The 18,418-nt window shown below is 30.6% G+C and overlaps 2 protein-coding genes across 5 annotated transcripts; one reads left to right on the forward strand and one right to left on the reverse strand.

Annotated features, from left to right (window-relative positions):
• The first annotated feature begins 1,307 nt into the window (after window positions 1-1,307).
• LOC118056047 (uncharacterized) lies at window positions 1,308-5,790 on the forward strand. Of its 3 annotated transcripts, XM_035068142.2 has the most exons (9): window positions 1,337-1,454; window positions 1,791-1,826; window positions 2,194-2,449; window positions 3,286-3,357; window positions 3,471-3,538; window positions 3,657-3,807; window positions 4,607-4,687; window positions 4,791-4,880; window positions 5,256-5,790. In XM_035068142.2, the coding sequence occupies exons 3-9, from the start codon at window positions 2,195-2,197 to the stop codon at window positions 5,340-5,342; spliced, it is 804 nt and encodes a 267-aa protein (XP_034924033.1). In that variant the 5' UTR covers window positions 1,337-1,454; window positions 1,791-1,826; window position 2,194; the 3' UTR covers window positions 5,343-5,790. The 3 variants fall into 3 exon arrangements, with proteins under 3 accessions (XP_034924034.1, XP_034924033.1, XP_034924032.1); XM_035068143.2 differs by lacking the exon at window positions 1,791-1,826 and having other exon boundaries at window positions 1,308-1,454; XM_035068141.2 differs by lacking the exon at window positions 1,337-1,454 and having other exon boundaries at window positions 1,584-1,826.
• An 864-nt stretch (window positions 5,791-6,654) lies between these two features.
• On the reverse strand, window positions 6,655-9,639 carry LOC118055949 (eukaryotic translation initiation factor 5). Of its 2 annotated transcripts, none has more exons than XM_035067979.2 (2): window positions 9,487-9,639; window positions 6,655-8,632 (listed from the first exon to the last, which is right to left on the reverse strand). In XM_035067979.2, exon 2 carries the CDS (start codon window positions 8,251-8,253, stop codon window positions 6,895-6,897), a length of 1,359 nt encoding a protein of 452 aa, XP_034923870.1. In that variant the 5' UTR covers window positions 8,254-8,632; window positions 9,487-9,639; the 3' UTR covers window positions 6,655-6,894. The 2 variants fall into 2 exon arrangements, with proteins under 2 accessions (XP_034923870.1, XP_034923872.1); XM_035067981.2 differs by having other exon boundaries at window positions 9,480-9,637.
• Between the last annotated feature and the right edge of the window lie 8,779 nt (window positions 9,640-18,418).

Consider the following 18,418-nt stretch of genomic DNA (forward strand, 5'->3'; position numbering starts at 1 on the left):
CCTCCTCTAGTTTTTTTTTATTATTAAATTGATTGATAATTAGGCTTCTTAATTGAATCCGGATCAAAGATTTCACGGGTAATGACTTTTAGAGATTAGACCAAGTTTAAGAGGTTCATTGGGTTTGCTTAGATTTTTTTTCCCTTTTGTAGACTAATATTTTCTTATTTTTTATCCTTTTTTTTTTCTTGGGGAGGAGGGGGGGGTTGTTTTGTTATTTTTCGTGTTTTGATTCTACTGGGTTAGCTCTCAGCAATTATTTTTATTTCACCCCCTATCATTTTTTAATTTATAAATAATCTATCAAATTACAAATATTTTTCAATTTAACCCCTAAGAATTTTTAATCTTTCAAATTCGATTCTCATTCTTTTAATTGTAATTTATTTTGTTTGGGATCATTTTTAATTGTTTTTTCAAATTTCACCCCCTCAAGTGTTTTCTTGTAAAATGTTATCCTTATTTTTTTTGCTATTTTTTTCTTTTGAAAATTTTTATAATTAATATTTTTTATATGATTTCATCATTTGAAATTAAGTTTTAAGTTTCTTGATTGAACTCATGTCCAAATTTTGTTTTGTTTTGTTTTCTTATTTTTTAGATTTGATTCTATTAGGTTGGCTCTCTATATTTATTTTTTAATTTCACCCCTATTATTTTTTAATTTATAAATAATCTATCAAATTATAAATGTTTCTCAATTTATCACCTATGGTTTTTTAATCTTTCAAATTTGGTATTCATTTTTATAATTGTTATTTATTTTATTTGGGATTATTTTAAATTTTTTTTTCAAATTTCATCATCCTTAGTTATTTTTGTCTCAAACTTTATCCTTATTTTTTTTGTTGCTTTTTTTTTTTCTTTTGTAAGTTTTTTTTTTTATTAATATTTTTTCAACAATTTTATCATTCAAAATTAAATTGACTAACAATTAAGCTTGATGATTGAACTGGAGTACATGATTCAATGAGTTGTAAGTTTTTAAGATCAGATAAAGTTTAGGTGGTTAGCTTGGTTTTTCTTAGTTTTTTTTTTTTTTAAGGTGATGTTTTGTTTCTTTTTTTTTTTTGAAGTTTTGTTTCTTTTGTTTTTTATGGGTTTTTTTTATTAGATTAACATTTGATTATTTAATAATTCAGATAGACTGATATATTATTTTTGTATATATATATATATTTGTTAGTTTATTTATTATTTAAACTTCTACTTGAATCACTAGTTTAATAACTTGATATTTGAATTTTTTATTTTTTTTTTCGTAATATATGTATATATAAATTCTTATCCAGCAAGAAAACGCGGCACGTATCTAGTTATTAATAGGAACTTCTATAGCACCCAATCTCTTGCTTCATTTCAAGAAGACAAACAAAAGAAGGAAAGGGATAGAAAAAGAATGCAAGATGTCATGCCATTAGAGGGTGATTGAAGAAAATCCCATTTCCATTTCTGTAAGCTTCTTTCTCTTTCTTTAATGTTACATTTAAAAGCTTCACATGCTGTCAATCATTTTTTGTGCCTTTCAAAAGTTGTATTCATTGTCAAAGGTGATAGCTTTTTTAACCTCTCAAAGAAGCTTTTCTCTCTCTCTCTCTCTCTCTCTCTCTTATGATTTGAGTCATGCCTGCTATTCTTAATCATTTTAGTCATTTTTTGTTTCTGGGTTCTCTCTTCTTTAACCTGGTTCTATGTTGTTTTCAGTTTTAATCTGCATTATTGTATTTTTGTACCCTTTTGTTTTTGCTGATCTTTTTGTGGTTTTGGTTGCTGGGATTTCTTCATTGGAGGCAAATCTATCATGTCTTTCCAATTTGTAAATAAAGGTGCCTCTATTTTCTATCCGTTTACCTCTTTAAAATATATCACATCTTTTTCTTTTTTCTTCTTTGGTTTCATGCTCATAAACCAAGGGAAATGCAGAGTAATAGCATCGTGAATGCAGGTTTCAGTATGTTTTAAAAGTTGAGGAGCTAATAAAAATGTTTTAGGTTTTACCTTTGGTCACTTTGTTTAGTTAAATGTATTGTCAAGCATGCTGCAATTTGAACTGCCAGGGCTTTGTTAGTGTTTAAGTTCTACACTTTTGGTGAGGGAAAGGGAATTCCACACAGGGGTGGCTTGATTTAATGTATGTTCTTTTTTCTTTTTTTTTGAACTTTTCTAAGTCCTTTTGTTTTTTGCAATTTGAAGGATGGGGGATCATTTTGTGTTCCTGGTGGATCGGTTGCTAACTGAATCCACCCTTGAAGCTGCTATTGAGAGTCAAAACCGATTGCGGCAAGCCATGCCTTCAGCAAGTAAAGAAAATACAAAAGAATTTTCACCACATTGGATGGATTTAGAATTGACTTCATTAGCAGGAAAATCAGCAGAGTGTAGGATTTGCCATGAGGAGGAGGATGACATGAACATGGAGATCCCGTGTTCTTGCCGTGGCAGTTTGAAGGTCAGTTTTAGCTAATTTGTGGAACCATTTATTTGAAAATCTCGGTATATGCTGTTAACAAACAATATGGTTGTCTTATTTCTCATAGACCTTTTGTATACAATTCTGATAAATCAAGGAAACACCTCACCTTCCTTGAAATTTTAATGTTTACTAGGCAAATAATTTGGACATTTTTGGTTAACAAATAAAGCAGAAATTATCTCCCTCAAATTCATGCACCTTGTGATTCTTTGTAAATTTTAATTCCTACATTTACCTCAGGGATTTTGATCTCTACTCGTTGCCAAAAATTCAAATACTTGATTTATTTTAATGCTTTTGATGCTCTCAATTTAAGTCTTATATTCAATTGATTGTTGAATAACTAATGCTGAAGCACATTGTAAACTAAGATGTCCTGCAACAAAAATCTAGCGTGGGTAAGCTGCATGTTGTTGAATTCAGATGAGCAATCTCAATTGATTGTTGAATAGCTAAAGCTCAAGTAAAGTGCATTGTAGTGTTGCAATTTAAGATGTCTCACAACACAAATTTAGCATGAGTAAGCTATTTATTAGTAAGATGCCATGCCATTAGAGGGTGCAAGCCCCTAAGAATGGAGTATAGTTGCATGGAGCAAACTTCGGTGATACTGTTACATGTATCATTTATCACATTATCACATTAATTTCAAGTACATGTTGGAGGAAAATGCCACTAGCTGAATTCCTTATACATGTTGGAGGAAAATGATACTGGCTGAATTCCTTATTCTGCCCTCTTTTAAGTTCCGTTGCTAGTTTCAGATGCTTCAAACAAGGTTACAAGTTTCTCTTTATTTTCTTTTGTTGCAGTATGCTCATCGAAAATGTGTTCAGAGGTGGTGCAATGAGAAGGGTAACACTATCTGTGAGATCTGCCATCAGGTGCACTATTATATTATTTTCATGACCTCTGCATTTCATGCTGTGTTCCAATAACTTTGAAGGTGAAAAACATAAGCTTTTAATAAATTTTTTCAATATTTGCAAAATTGCAGCAATTTGAGCCTGGTTATACAGCACCGCCCCCTTTGTTTTGTTATGGTGCTATTCCAATGAACTTCAGGTATATTTGTACTTTGCTCTATGTGTTCTCCAATCTTGGTTTCCTCATTTCTTTTGGGGCTTTGGTTCCTTTTCTTTAACAATAATGGTCCTAATCTGTTTGGAATTTTCTTCTTCAGAGGAAATTGGGAGCTACCCAGAAGGGACCTGCACAATCCTCCATCTATAGCTATGGTTACTACTGACCATGAATTTTTGGACTCTGACTTTGACGAGTATTCAGCACCCTCTCCTAGGAGTGTGATGTGCTGCCGAATAATTGCTATTATTGTATGACTCTCTTTCTCCCCCCCTCCCCTAGGACCGTGTTTGCTCATACACGCATGCATTTGTTGCTTCATGTGAAGAACTTGATCTAACAGATTCATAATTTACTGCCAAATCCTGTTTCAGTTACTGTCAATAAAACATTTTTATTAATTTGACCCCCCCCCCCCTTAAATATGTGTGACAATTATAGCAAATGGTTTTATCAGCAGTTATTTTGCTCTTTTATGTGTGTGAGAGCTCCAGGCGGTGGATGTCACTGAGCCCTTCTCTTAGCTTTTATGTAGAGAGTCCTTTCATATGTCTGACTAAGCTCAGGGAAATTATTAGGTAGACTTAATCTACCACTTCATCCATAGACAAAGACACAAAGTAAATCTATAAAAGCTACATACACAAAATCATGTGACTGTAAAACATGACTTGTGTTTATTGGCCATGTCCATGGATGATGTTGTAAACTTAGTATACCTAATAATTTCTCAAACTCTAGGGCCAAACCCTTGTTCTCTGAGCCAACACATATCATTCAATATAACTGAGTATTATGTCCTGTTGCTGAATTCTTGTCCAGTTATAGAAAGATTCGTTAACTTCTTATCAATCATGGACTCGTTTATTAAAATATCTGGTTGTGCATTAGCAAAAATAATGATATCTTATTTTCCTAGCTACAAGTTTGCCCCATGGCCACGTATTCAGACCAAGCACCTTTCCTACTCATTATTGCATGTGTTTGTGACCTCATGTTTGTTTGGTCTCCAAGATCCTATGAGGACATTAATTTTCATTTAATTTGCAGTTTATGGTTCTGTTGGTTTTACGTCATACTCTTGCCATCCTAATTAGTGGAGCTGGAGATTACTCAATGACATTGTTTATGGTAAGGCTGGGCTCCATTGCTTGCTCTTCTTATAAAAAATTACAACTTGGTTTTCCCAATGGTGCAGGAAAAAAAAAAAACTCAACCTGTGTTTTATATGCAGTTACTGATATTGAGAACAGTTGGGATTCTTCTGCCTGTTTATGTCATGGTCAGAGCATTTACTGCTATTCAACATCGGGGTCGGCAGCAGGTTAGTGAAGATTAATGCATTCTGTTGACTTTGACTGAACAGTGGTTTAGGTGGCAGAAGCATCGAATTCTAGAAGTTACTTTAGCGATGAGTTTCAGGAAGTGCTTTTTCATTAGTCTCGGCCGGTTTTCTTAAATCTGTTTATGCTGCTTGCATCTGGTCACTAATCCCATCTAAATGATGCTATCCAGAAAGTTGCAAAGTGCCTCGACCCATCACTCACATATAGCTAAGCTTAGTTCCTTGAGGCATATGAATTATGAATTTGATTCCAGAACTTGCAAAACATAGCATTCCTGGGAGCTGTGTAGTTTGTCTTTCATCAGTGATTGCTAAAGATATAAACTAATTGTCTTATTTTTTTGCACGCAATAGGATCCTCATTTTCCCCTTGCTGAATCAGATGAGGAAAATGAGTTGCCGCAACTTCAGACTCATTCGCGCATCATCCATATTCAGTGATCATTGCAGCCACCTAATACATTAAAGGATTGCAAATGTACAGAAGAGCAGGTCAAAAGTGGTGTCTAAATTTCGATGATGCTGTGTTGAAGTTTGTAGCATCACAATAGAGACAATCAACTGCTTTGTTTTTTTGTGTTGGATCACATCAAATCCTCAGGCATTCGTCATTCCATCAAGATGAATAGAATTCAGAGCTAGGGAAACCATGTAACCCTACATTGGTATTAAACAGCTATTTTCACTGCTGCTTACCAGAAACGGAAGCCAGAAACAAGAGTTGAAAAGGGTGTCTGGTATCTATAAAGTAGAGTTAATGCTAGCAGCAAATACCATGTTCCTTGATGTGAGAATTGTGAGCCTTGTTTCTGAAAGAAAATGTGAGGTGTTACTAGCCTTGAACTGTTTTATATTTCCGCCCTATTAATATCTCTTCTTTTTTCTTTTTTGTTTTGATAAAGAAAATCTTGAATAACAACTTAATAAGTAGAACAAGCCCGGATCCTTCAAACTGAACTTAACAAACCACTTCTGAAATTGTCAAAATTCGTATTTATTTTTTTTTAATGGATACCACCTAATTCTAGAGGTGCTTGTCCGGGCACTGAATCACTACTGAAACTACCGAGTCATTAATTTGGTGGATATGAAGATGTTTTTGATGCATGTGGTTATGATTAGTTAATAGTGGATCTATAATTGTGATTGAAAGGATACTTGTAGATGAAAGGAATAGGATCAAGCCTGATAAGATTTCTAGGGTTTTTTTTGGGGTTTATTTAAAAAATAATAAATATTTTAGGGAGACAAATTACTTAAAAAGAAAATATATTAAGTAATAAAATTTCAATTAATGTTTTCATGTGAAGATCTATTTTAGTAGAAATTTGTGTCTTTTGTGCTTTTTTTTTAATTTACAAAAATTATATCAAATATAACCTAAGAATGTTTGGCTAAAAATAAATTTCAACTTAAAAGAGAAATTGTTTTAAAACTCATCAAAAATTTTATTTAATAAGAAATTAAAATTTGTAAACTTATAAATTATGATTTATACCATATTCCTCTTTCCACCAAAAAAAGTCATTTTTAGCTCAATTTTATCATAAATTACATATGAAAAACAAGATTGTTAAAGTTGATAGAATCTGAATAATGAAACAATTGCAGTAAGGTCAGGTTATCTAGGAGTGATTGCACACTGAAAACATAAACAAACAGCTTTAGACGAAATATGTAACTTTGCTACAACACAAAACACGAACAACGGGCACGTCTAAAGATGTTGCTGGTGAAGAGAAACAAACAAAGATGGTAGAAAATGTTCATAGACATTTTTATTGCAAAAGAAAACCATTAAAGGCAAGACAAGCACACCACACCCATGGAAGTACCAAACTTGCAGGAGACCATATCACTGCAACATAAATAGTAACCCTCCATGACCCACCCTCCTAGTGTTCAGGTAAACTCAAACCAAAGACTAAAGGAAAGAGACATCATTTATTCATACCGCAAACATCATGACAGACTCGGGCTCGGGAAAGGCACATTATTCTTCCTCGGTTTCGGATTCAGCATTCTGGAGCCATTCAATGACGGGCTTAGCATTCTTCCAAATCTGAGAATCTTTGTTGCTTCCCTTTAGCCCTTCTTGATACCACTGCACAATGTATTCTTCCTCCAGGACATCAGCATCGTAGAGTGTTTTCAGGATAAGAGCCACTTCCTTCAGTGCACTTGAGCCTGACTTCCCACAGAATGCCCCAATTGCTCGAAGCAGAAGCAACTGTGATCCCTCGTCCTGAGTGACAGCAGCAGCCAGATAGTTCTTCTTCTTGGCAACCTCCTTCACAAATCCTTTTGCAACACCCTCAAACAATGCCTCAAACAGAGCATCCATCTTTTCCTGAGCAGACCCAGTGAGAGCGCTGAGAGTGGACTTTAACTGGCTTGCAGAAACTCCTTTCCTTAGGCTTAACTTCAACTCATTGACAAGAGTTCCGTGGGTACTTGGGCTCCCATTCTCAGCTTTTGGTTTATCCTCCCGGGCTGGTGAAGCAACTTTTGGACTGCCGTTTTCTTTGCTGAGTGCCCTTGCCTTCTTTTCTGTCTCTTCTGTTGAAAGCATGACCATATCAGCCGTCGCAGCACTCAACTGTTCTTGTATGCGCTGGCGAGCTGCCTCAAGAGACGTATCAGTTTGCCACTGGACATCATCATCATCATCAACAACCTCTTCCTTCTCATCAACCTGGCTGTGAGTTGGTGACATTCGTTCCTCATCGGAGCTGTTTGCTTTCTTCTTTGTAGAGCTAGCTTTCGCAGGGCCATCCTTTAAAGAAGATCCCTTCTTCTTACCTTCTTTCTTCAGTTTCTTCAGCTCCTCATCAGCAGCTTCACCTTCCTTTAGACGCTCCTTCTCAGCTCTCCTCAATGCCTTCTTGTCCTTTGATCCCTTCTTTGATTCAGGAGGGTTCTTCAGAATGAAAGTGGTGAGCTTGTCCCTCATATCCACATCAGATACAAAACCACAGGCAGCACATTTTAGTTGAAGCATCTGGCTTTTGGTGATGATTATCTCAGTTTCAGGATTTCCACAGCCATAACATTGAACATATTTCTTGATGAAGTTCTCAAGAAGCCCAGCAAGTTTTGCAGTTTCATGGGAGCCATTGACAAGTGAAGTTCCAGTTTTCTCATCAAACTTGGATTGGGCACCAAGCTCACAACCAAAATACTTTGTAGTGTAAGAAGCTGGCCTTGCCAAAGCCTTTGCAATGTCAACCATGTTGACAATATTTGTTTTGATGCCATTTCCTCGGCCCTCGACTTTGGTAACCATCTTGGGCATCTTATACCTATAGAAGGCATCATCACTGTTTGAAGCCCCAATATTCTGCAAAGCCATCTTGATCACTGTAAAACAGACTCACAAAACAAACTTAGAAGATGTCACTGAAAGCCACTGCTAGAATGCAAAGAGAGGTTAGCAACTATGATGTCTTCTGAAGATTCTTCAAAAAGAGAAGACTGTTTTTCAGTAATCAGGTAAGGTTGCACCAAACTGCAACCACTAAACTCAGGGTATCCTTTAAATGGTCCGAGATGCATACAGCCAACTTTATCAGACAGGGGTCTGCCCTTTTTCCTTAATGAAGGAGTATACTCTCCAAGCAATCCAATCTCTCCCAAAAACGAAATGGCCTGTATGGACATAAAAGAAACCTCAACTTCAACACACTTCACCCTGAAAATCTGCAGACAGCACCGCCACCACCTGCAGGTTCCTGAAAAGAACAACAGCAGCAGCAGCAACAGAATTACAGCGAAGAAAAACACAGGCAAACACAATTAAAAACGCCAACAACAAAAGCAAAAATTAAATTACAACAACGACCAAGCCTCAATACCAAAATAGTTGGTGTCCACTATATCATCATCTTGTGCTGAAATAACACTGAGCAGAAAAGGCCAAACACACATACACACAAAAAGAAATCCCTAAATCTAGCATCAGACATCACTGCAATAAAAGTCTTTGAACTGTAGTCCAAACCCTTATCCTAGTTCCAATCAAATTGATCTTGCTCCCTTTTCAACATTATCATAACACATGAAAAAACGATTCCCTAACATCAAAGCCATCACTATTTCAAAACCAACAAATAGAGCTCATGCGCATCTAGAGCTTAAGAAACAAAAATCCTTACAACGGTTGCAGCTCACCCATCATCTAACATCACCAAAGATTCACTTAATCTACACAATAAACAATTGCCCTTGGTTTTTTTTCAACATTAATAACAAAAAATTAGGAAAACATTCAAATTAATCATCGGTTATTTATTAATAATAATGAACAAAAATAGATGCTTAATCTAAATATAACATTAATAACCAACTTAAAAAAAGCAATTAGCAAAAATCTCAAATAATTATCGATATTTTTTTTATTAATCTAACTTCGATTCTATTAGATCTGACATAAAAATAAATTGTTTGATAGCTGATTAAAACAGAAAAAAACAACCGATTAAATCCAATAACAAAAACAAACAATGGACGATAAATAATCAAAATAAATGAAAAAAAGAACAAGATTTAAATAGAATTAAGAATCGAGCAAACCCTAACTGCTTACGATATCTACGCTTGTTCGTAGAGAAAAAGAAAGCGAATTTGGCTTCTAGAGAGAGATAGAAAGAGGCGTCTGGGGTATTAGGTTTTTGTGCTGTGTTTTTGCTTATATACAGTTATATGGGCGAGGCGGTAGCGATTGTTTTTATTTTTTATTTTTTCTCTCTAGATTGTTCTATTTATTTATTGACCGATTCCTTTTTTTCTTAATTGGTTATAATTTTTCTTCTTTTTTTTCACATGGTTCTCTTAAAAAGTTTGATTTCTCAATTTTTTTATTTAAATGATCACCTTTTGATTTATTTTTTTTTTTCTTCTCCAGACAGAGCTGATAGCATTTAATAAAAAAAATTAAAATTAATTTAATAATATATATTGTTAAAAAATTATTTATTTAAAAAAAATATATCATACTATTCCATATTTAAATACTAAATAAAAAAATAAAATATTTTGTAGGACCCGGTCCTGTTTGCCTCCCCTGGTTCGTTCATGCCTAAAATCTTATCAAATCAAACATTAAAAAATGGATAAAAAAATTATAGGAGCACAATTTTATTTTTTTATTATTATTATTGTTTAACACATCCTACCAAAAACAAGAAGAATCATAATCACCTCACATCCACAATTTCCATCCAACGTGCAAATTAATTTGATTGATTATTTTCTCAATTATTGAGCAGAGGATAACGTGAAGAAAAAAAAATTGAAACTTTTAACGTCATGTTTAATTAGTATTTCAGAAAAGATATATAAATAATTTTATTTTAAAATAACTTTATCATTCTCACGAGTTGACCAAACACTTCCTTAACATTTTCATGAAATTAAATATTCACCTAATCATTATAAAATTAAAAAAAAATCACATAATAAGGGTATTTTGGTCTAACAATAATTGGGATCACAGAATGTGTGAAAATACATGCATGTTTTTTAGTTGAGTGTAGATAGGGTTATCCTTTTCATATATATATATATATATATATATATATATATATATGACGGATTAGCGTACCAAAATATTTGGGATGAAAATGACAGTTACACATACTTTTTTCTCCCACCATACCTCAATCTTTGGGATGATAAGGAGACATACGTTTCTTCATACCGAAGTGTCTCGTGTAGCATGATTGTTATGTATTTCTCCAAAACTTAAATAACAAGTGAATTTGCTTTTAATTATTAGCTATTTGGATTATAAATTAAAAGAAAATACAAAATTTTGTAAACGCATCAATTAAAAAATCCTAGTGATAATTATTAGGGTGAGTAAAAAAACCAAATAATTAATTAAATCGAAAAAAAAAAAAATAAAAAAAAAAAACCGAATTGTAAAAAAAAAATAATTAAACCTATTAAAATTTGAAAAAAAACCATTTTTGGTTTTAATTTTATAAGTCTGAAATTAAAAAAACCTAACCGAATCGAACCTAAACAAAAAAAAAACGAGTCAAACCAAAAAAAAGCAAAACCAGAAAAATCCAAGCCAAAACAAAAAAAAAAGCAAAATCAGTTAAATCGGTTTTGTCCTAAAAAACCGAACCGAATCTGGTCAGTTTGAACCCGTTTCGATTCGGTTTTGATTTTTTTAAAAAAAAATTAATTTGGTTATTTTTTTTATAAAAATTAAACCAAATAAAAAATAATCACTCCTAATAACTATTGTCTAATTAAAAAATTATGAGAAAGACTTCATCTCATTACACCAAACATCAATTAAATGAAATTTTAGTGAAAAAGAAAAGACTTAGTTCCCCATTTATATTGATAAAGGTACATTTTTACTACTAATTATAATAATAAAACCGGAGCAAGACCTGGGTTCTAACTTACAAGGATGGATCTTGTGACTTAAATTTTCTTTTTTAAAAATAAATGGGTCAAAATTTGTTAAAGCAAAAATTAATGGGTTAATTGGTAAAGTTTTACCAGGTCAATTTAATTTTTTTGACTAGATCACTCGATATTTTTCTCTTTTATTTTATTATTTTTTTAACCCAAACAAGTTAAAATTCAAGATGAATCCATCAAGCTAATCTTGATTTTATAATAGTATTATTAATCTTTTTTTTTAATTATTAGTTTTTAAGTTTTATTATAATTTTTTTATTATTTTTTTAAGTATTTAAATCAATGAATTTTTAAAGGTGATTGAAATTATCTACACTTGAAATCAATTAAAGACCTTAATGAAATTCATTGGAGAGTGCTAGTTATAATTATAAAACCCAACTTAGTTTAAGAGTCCAAGTAGGATAAGTCAAGCTTAACTTGGACTAATTCACAATAATTTCCTTTCAGGAATTATTTTAAAAATAAGTTAAAACAGTATATTTTTTTAAAAAATATATTAAATCAAACTAGGTTTTATCTAAATTTTAATCATGTATTAAATTATCTAATCGATCAAATTTGAAGCGGTTAATTTTCATCCCGTTCAATATAAAACTTGATTTGGACATGATCTTAGGTCAACAAATTACCTAGTTAAGATGTTTAGTCAGGTATTTAGTTGATGGTTAATACCATGGATTGAAGTTCTTAAAACTCTACTTCTGTAATGGGCTTCTACAGTCGAGATTTTTAGTTGCCAAGTCACGAGTCCTAAAAGCCTGGCCCAACAATTTGTGTTGCTTAGTTTTTGTGTTTTGGGCTTTTAGCCCCTTCATGTCCCAAAAGAAAAGAAAAGAACCCTTAATGTTACTTGTTGACTGATAACATATATTTTGCCCTTGGGAAGTTTACTTATTATATGTTATGACTATTATTTATTTATTTATTTATTCAATGATAAAGGATATCCTTGAACAAGCTTGCGTAATTATAAGAAACTTTCAGATAATTTGAAGGATACACTCCTTGTTTTAGCACGGTGTATTAAGAAACTGAAACCCATAAAAAGAACAAACTCCCCTAGCATTAAACTAACCAGTTAAAGTTATATATCATAACTAAAAATATATATATTTAATTTACAAAAATTCTTAAAATCTTAGTTCGAATCCCTTCTAATTAGTTTTTTTGTCGCCTTCCTTATTTATATTCACTCGTTATATCTATTATATCTATTGAATATATGAAAATACAGCTAAATCATTGTAGCTATACTCGTAAAACACTATGAACTACATTAATATTTTTTTTAAAAAAAATTAACCCTTTAACAATTCAAATTTTTTTATTTTCTTTTTTCTTATTTTTATTGTCCATTATTAAGTTATTTTGGGAATTGTGCTTTATAATTTCTTTTTAAATTTTATTTCTATTGGATTATATACCAGTCATATATATTTGGTTTTTTTTTTTCTATTTCAAGTTTCAAAATTAAGATTTGTTGGAAGTGAAATTGCATAGTTTTTTTTATATTTCTGTCTATAAATTTATATCAATCTTATGATCCAAGTCGCGAGTTAATAGATTAACCTGATTTTTTATTTCTTTTTGCTACCTTTTCTAATTGTTTTTTTTTTCTCGATTTCATCATTAAAATATTGGGTTGGTCAGAAACTAGTTTTTTTAATTTTTTTATCATTTTTTATGGGGTTATTTCAATCTCATAAATTAGGTCATAAGTTTTGCAGTTTACATGCGTTAACTCTATTTTTTGAATCCTTTTCTAACTTGAATATTTTTCTTAATTGAGATTTGTATTTTTTTTCTTCCATTGAGTTATCCCGATCTCATGACTTAATTACAAATTAGGCAGGTTTATCTGAGTTAGCTCGATTTGTTTTTTTTTTTTTTATCATTTTTTAATTGAATACTTCTTCAATTTCGCCCTCCAACAATTCAATCTTTTTTTTTATTTAGATTTTTTTTTTCAATTTTATATTTTCAGTATTATGATATCTAGGAATTGAACTTCATAATTCTCTTTAATTTTATTTTTTTATAGTTATTTTGGTTTCATGAATTTGTTTTTTTTTTATATTATTTCAACTTTTATATTGGATCTGTTGAAAATGGAACTTCTTAATTTTTTTATTTGCTTTTTATAAAGTTATCTCGGTTTCATAACTGAGGTGTTAAGTTTAATAGGTTAGCATATGTTGACTTAAGTCTTTTTTATGTTCTTTTTTAATTGATTTTTTTCTTTTAATTTCATCATTTAACATTGAATTAATTAGGAATTGAATTAATAACTTTTTTTATTTGTTTTCTATAGGGCTATTCTAATCTCACGACTCAGGTTACAAATTTGACAAGTCAAAATTTATTTTAATTTATTTTTTATAGGGTTATCATGATTTTATGATCTAGTTGTAGATTTGATAATTTAACCTATGTTAATCTAATATATTATCGTCTTAATATTTATAAAAAAATGCTTTCCAATATATCGTTGTAATAATATTTATAAAAAATATCATTCAATATGTATTATATTTTAAATTTATAATTATTTTTTAATTAAAAAAACACGTTCAAAATACTTATATATATATATATATATATATATATATATATATATATATATGAAAAGAATAAACTAATCTACTCGCAGCATGTTCATTGAACCAATAATCTAATAATTGCTATATAGCGAGTGACTATCCAATACAAGGCGAGAAAAAACGAATCAAAGAAGATAATGACCGTTGATGTAAGAGTACCACCTACTGAGTATTAACCCTATTCTATTCTAACACCAACTTATTTTAAAGATAAATAACTGGGATCCTTAACGTCGTTTGCACTCTCCACATAAACTTGAGAAAAAGTAGCAAAAGTAGTCTTTGTTTCTAAAGTAAGAAAAGATTATTCCTAAATCAAAGCAACTACATGCTAATTAACCTTTGTTAGATTGAGTTTTGCTTTCCAACAACCAAGAAACACACAAGAATTCATGGAAATGATGCTACTAATTATTTTATCAATTAAAGGACCGAGAGTGTGCCAAATTGCCAATAAATATCACACCAAACTATATGCTAACCCATTCCCTAACAAACAAAATATATAGGGCGTAGGGAAAAAATTATAGCTCTAAAGATAAATTATTAAATTGATGATTTGTATCATCATCAAACTAGCTTAAAAGATTAAGCTTGAGGTAAAGCAAAATGTTTTTTTCCATGTAATTCCTTTGTTATTTTTGTTTTCAATAGGGGTACAAAAGTATTTTTATATATTTTTTAAGAATAGTAACATATCTTCATTATCCTTAAAAGCAAAAAAATAAAAATTTAGATGATCAGTTGCTAAGGGCTTTTATATATATATATATATATATATATATATATATATATATATATATATATATATTAGAATAGTAAAATTACTTACTATTAGAACGGAATTTAATTCATGCTTGTTTTGGGGGTATTTTTGGGCTTTCACGTTGGCTTTTACATTATAATCATATTAATAGAGGGGTTAATTGATATTTTTTATTAATTAAAAATTATAAGACATTTAAAACTATTAGACACCTGATATAAAAGCAGTCACGCACGGAAGGGTTCTGCCACACTTTGATGGCATATACAATGCACTCCAATAATGAAGAACTATCTTCTACCATGTAATTAAATTCCCCGTAGCGTCCTATTTATAGTTTTGAAACTCGACCTAGCCCGGAAGTCGGCCTGGGACTCGGCTAAACCGGGCTGGGTTGAACAAAAAATGGGAGAAGGAAAAACCTGGTGTGACCCGGTATGACCCAACTGCAAACCCATTAACTTTTTTTTTTTTTTTTTTTTTTACTAAAATGATATTATTTTGATTTTTTTAAGAAAAATTGATCCGATAACCCGGAACTCGGGCCTTGAACCGAGCCAGGTCTTAAAACTATGGTTCTATTCCTTTTATGGTGGTGCGTGTTCGATGTTTCTTGATGGATTTCCATCAAAGTTGTTTTTTTTTTTTTTTGTTCTCTCTGTTTTCTCACTCCTCCCTCGAAACTCATGTAACAATTAAAATTTTAGGCGGATCTCCTTTGTTAGGGATATTAGAGTATCAATCTATATTCTTTTGATTTGTTGTTTTTGTCCTTGACACTTTTATAAGTTTTAGTTTTATTTTTTAATTTCATCATTCAATCTATTGTTTTTTTTCAAATTTGGTCCTAACTTTTTTTTGTTTCCTTTTTTTTTCTTATCTTTTTTTCAATAAACTTTCTATTGTTTTCAATTCCATTCTTTAATCAAAATATTTAGCTTGTTTTTTTTTTTTTTTTCCTAATTTGATCCTCATTTTTTGGGTGGTCTCTTCTTTTTATTCTATTGTAGAATTGATTCTTCTTTTCAATTTAACTCTCCAATCCAAAATTATCCACCCTCTCATTTAAAAAAAAAAAATTTGATCCTTATTTTTTTTGTTACTATTTTATGGTTTTTTTATGATTGGATTTTTTTTTTTAATTTGATCCTTTAACATTTGATTTTATAAGGTTTGGACTTCATGATTTTTCCAGTTTTGATGCTTCTAATTAAATGGCCCGAGTCATGAGTTTTATGAGCTAACACAGGTTCCCATTTTTTTTATGGACTTATTTTCTTTTTTTATCTCAATACTTGACATTGACTTTATATATATATATATATATATATATATATATATATATATATATATGAAGGAGTGGTATTGCTTGCTATATCATAAAGGAGTTTAACAAATCATTCAACTTCTTGAATTATTTCTAAAAATACCCCTTAATTAGTTGTGTGCTTTGCTCGTTTTGCAATGGTAGTTTTGCAACAAACTTGGTTTTGGAGATTTTGATAGTTTTGCTAAACTCGGAGACCAATGAACTGTTTTTAGCATTTTAATTTTGAAAGAAACATGTTTGGCACTTAATAAGAACCCACTAAGAAGGTTTGAAGTGTACATATAAAAATCAAATTAATGGTTTTGCACAATAGGTATCACAGTCATGACTAACAGAGTTGACCACTTGTGGTCTTTCCGGAACAACTCCGAAGTAAACGTCATAAGAGACCACCTGAAGTTGATAAAGAAGGTTTATACATTTTTTTTATCCAATCTTACTCAATTTTAAGGTATATAGTTTCATATTCATTTGTTTGAATATGCCAACTTGATCAACCTAAAATTGTCAATGAAGAAGATGAGTAGTGGGCAGATAACATATTGTCTGCCATGTATTCTGGACGACATGTCATCTAGGTTAATCACCAAGAAATTAGGGTTTTTAATTTGGGATTTGGCTAAAATTTAATGTAGTCCATAAATTCTCAAATCTTCTTGTTTATATCTTTAATTACCCCCTAACTTTTAATTTTGTGCAATTTTGTCCCTACCAAATTCAATTACCAAAAGTTCAATATTTTTTTCATTTTAGTCCTTGGTTTCTGATTTATACAAATTAACTTTCAGTAGACCATTTATCTTTCCTTTTTCTCAAACTTAATCACTGAAGTCTCGTGCCTTTTACAAATTAGTCCTTCATTTTGAATTTCTTCAATCAAGTTTTCAATTGTCCATCAAACATCAATATTTATACAATTAAGTCTTTGATTTAAAGCCCAAGTTGAACTCAAAAATCAATAATATTTTCAAAATTGCAACTTAACCCCAAGACTTCTATTTCTTCCATTTAAAGCCCAAGTTGAACTCAAAAATCAATTTTTCTTGTAATTAAACCCTCAATAAATTCAAACGAACCCTGAAAAAGTTCTATTAAGTCGTTAAACATATGATTTTGAATTTTTCTTCCCAAATTCAATTTTCCAAATCAAGAGGCCTTCATTAGTCTATATGGGGCTGTCAAATTTTCGAACCTTGTATATTTTGATCTTCTCTTACCAGTCTTTGATAATTTTCTGGTCGTCCTTCATGTTCTCTCCACTTTTATATTTTTTAAAACTTTTTTTCATTTCCTTTTTATAATTGTTTTTCTCTTTTCTAATATTTTTATATTTTTGTGAGACTCTAAAATAGGTAACAACACTTATTGTCTAGATTGTTTGAGAGTGTAATTATAATTACTTTTTAAAATTTTAAAAATATTTTTGAAATGTAAAAATAAACATATCGCAGGAGTTTGTGAATAAAGTAGTGGGAGGTTAGTGGTACTAGTTGTCAAGGTAATTGTTAGATTGTTTTCCTTATCCACTGCTTCTATCATGTTGCCTCAGACTCTTTTACTCTCAGCTGAGGCTATATTTTTTTTTTTCAAGTTAAGTGTTCTATTAATTCAATCAAAATAAATAATTCCATGGTTGTCTGGCAAATTACGTGGTAAACAATTATACATCAAAAAGGAAAAAAAAATATCAACCTGCATTAGATTACTGACCAGAAATTTTATGGTGAGCTATCAATGCTTGAAATATTATAACTATTCGTAATTTGAGCAATAAAGAAAAATGAAGTGCTAAATGTTCTTATCGCATTATCGACAATAGGATAAATGCAAGTTTTGTTTACATTTCAAGCATGGAACCTATCTGATCTCTATGCAAATTTTTTTCTGCTTATGATAAGAATTTACTGAGTTTTTCTTGTTTCACCATTTTTGTACGGAATCTTATTGCACCGTAGAGGTTTTTAAAAATATGATATTATTTTTTTTTAAAAAAAAGAATTTGCTTAAAAATATATTAAAATAATATATTTTTTATTTTAAAAAAATCATTCATGATATCAACACATTAGAATGAACTAAAAATACTAAAAAATATATTAATTTAAAATAATAAAAAAATAAAATATTTGTAATGTTTTTCTAAAATATTTTTAAAATGCAAAAATAAAAAGGTACAATGAAGTTTAAAAATGTTTTTTTTTCCAGCATATACTTGGCAACAGCAACTTTTGAACCAAAGATTCAGATGAGCCGGAGTCCTAAATTAATTCAACAATAAGTTGATATATATATATATATATATATATATATTATCACAAAGATTATTTTATGATTTTCTTTTGCTTTGTGGAAAAAGATAAAGCCTTGTGGAAAAAGA

The sequence above is a fragment of the Populus alba genome, chromosome 4 (genome assembly GCF_005239225.2).
Source record: "Populus alba chromosome 4, ASM523922v2, whole genome shotgun sequence".
NCBI lineage: Eukaryota > Viridiplantae > Streptophyta > Magnoliopsida > Malpighiales > Salicaceae > Populus > Populus alba.

Excerpts from the sequence above, each read along its gene's own strand:
- LOC118056047 (XM_035068143.2), top strand. The coding sequence starts at position 2,195 with ATGGGGGATCATTTTGTGTTCCTGGTGGATCGGTTGCTAACTGAATCC. Across the intron at positions 3,808-4,606 it reads GCCGAATAATTGCTATTATT|TTTATGGTTCTGTTGGTTTT; the intron begins GTATGACTCTCT and ends TTTAATTTGCAG. Across the intron at positions 4,688-4,790 it reads ACTCAATGACATTGTTTATG|TTACTGATATTGAGAACAGT; the intron begins GTAAGGCTGGGC and ends TTTTATATGCAG.
- LOC118055949 (XM_035067979.2), bottom strand. The coding sequence starts at position 8,253 with ATGGCTTTGCAGAATATTGGGGCTTCAAACAGTGATGATGCCTTCTAT.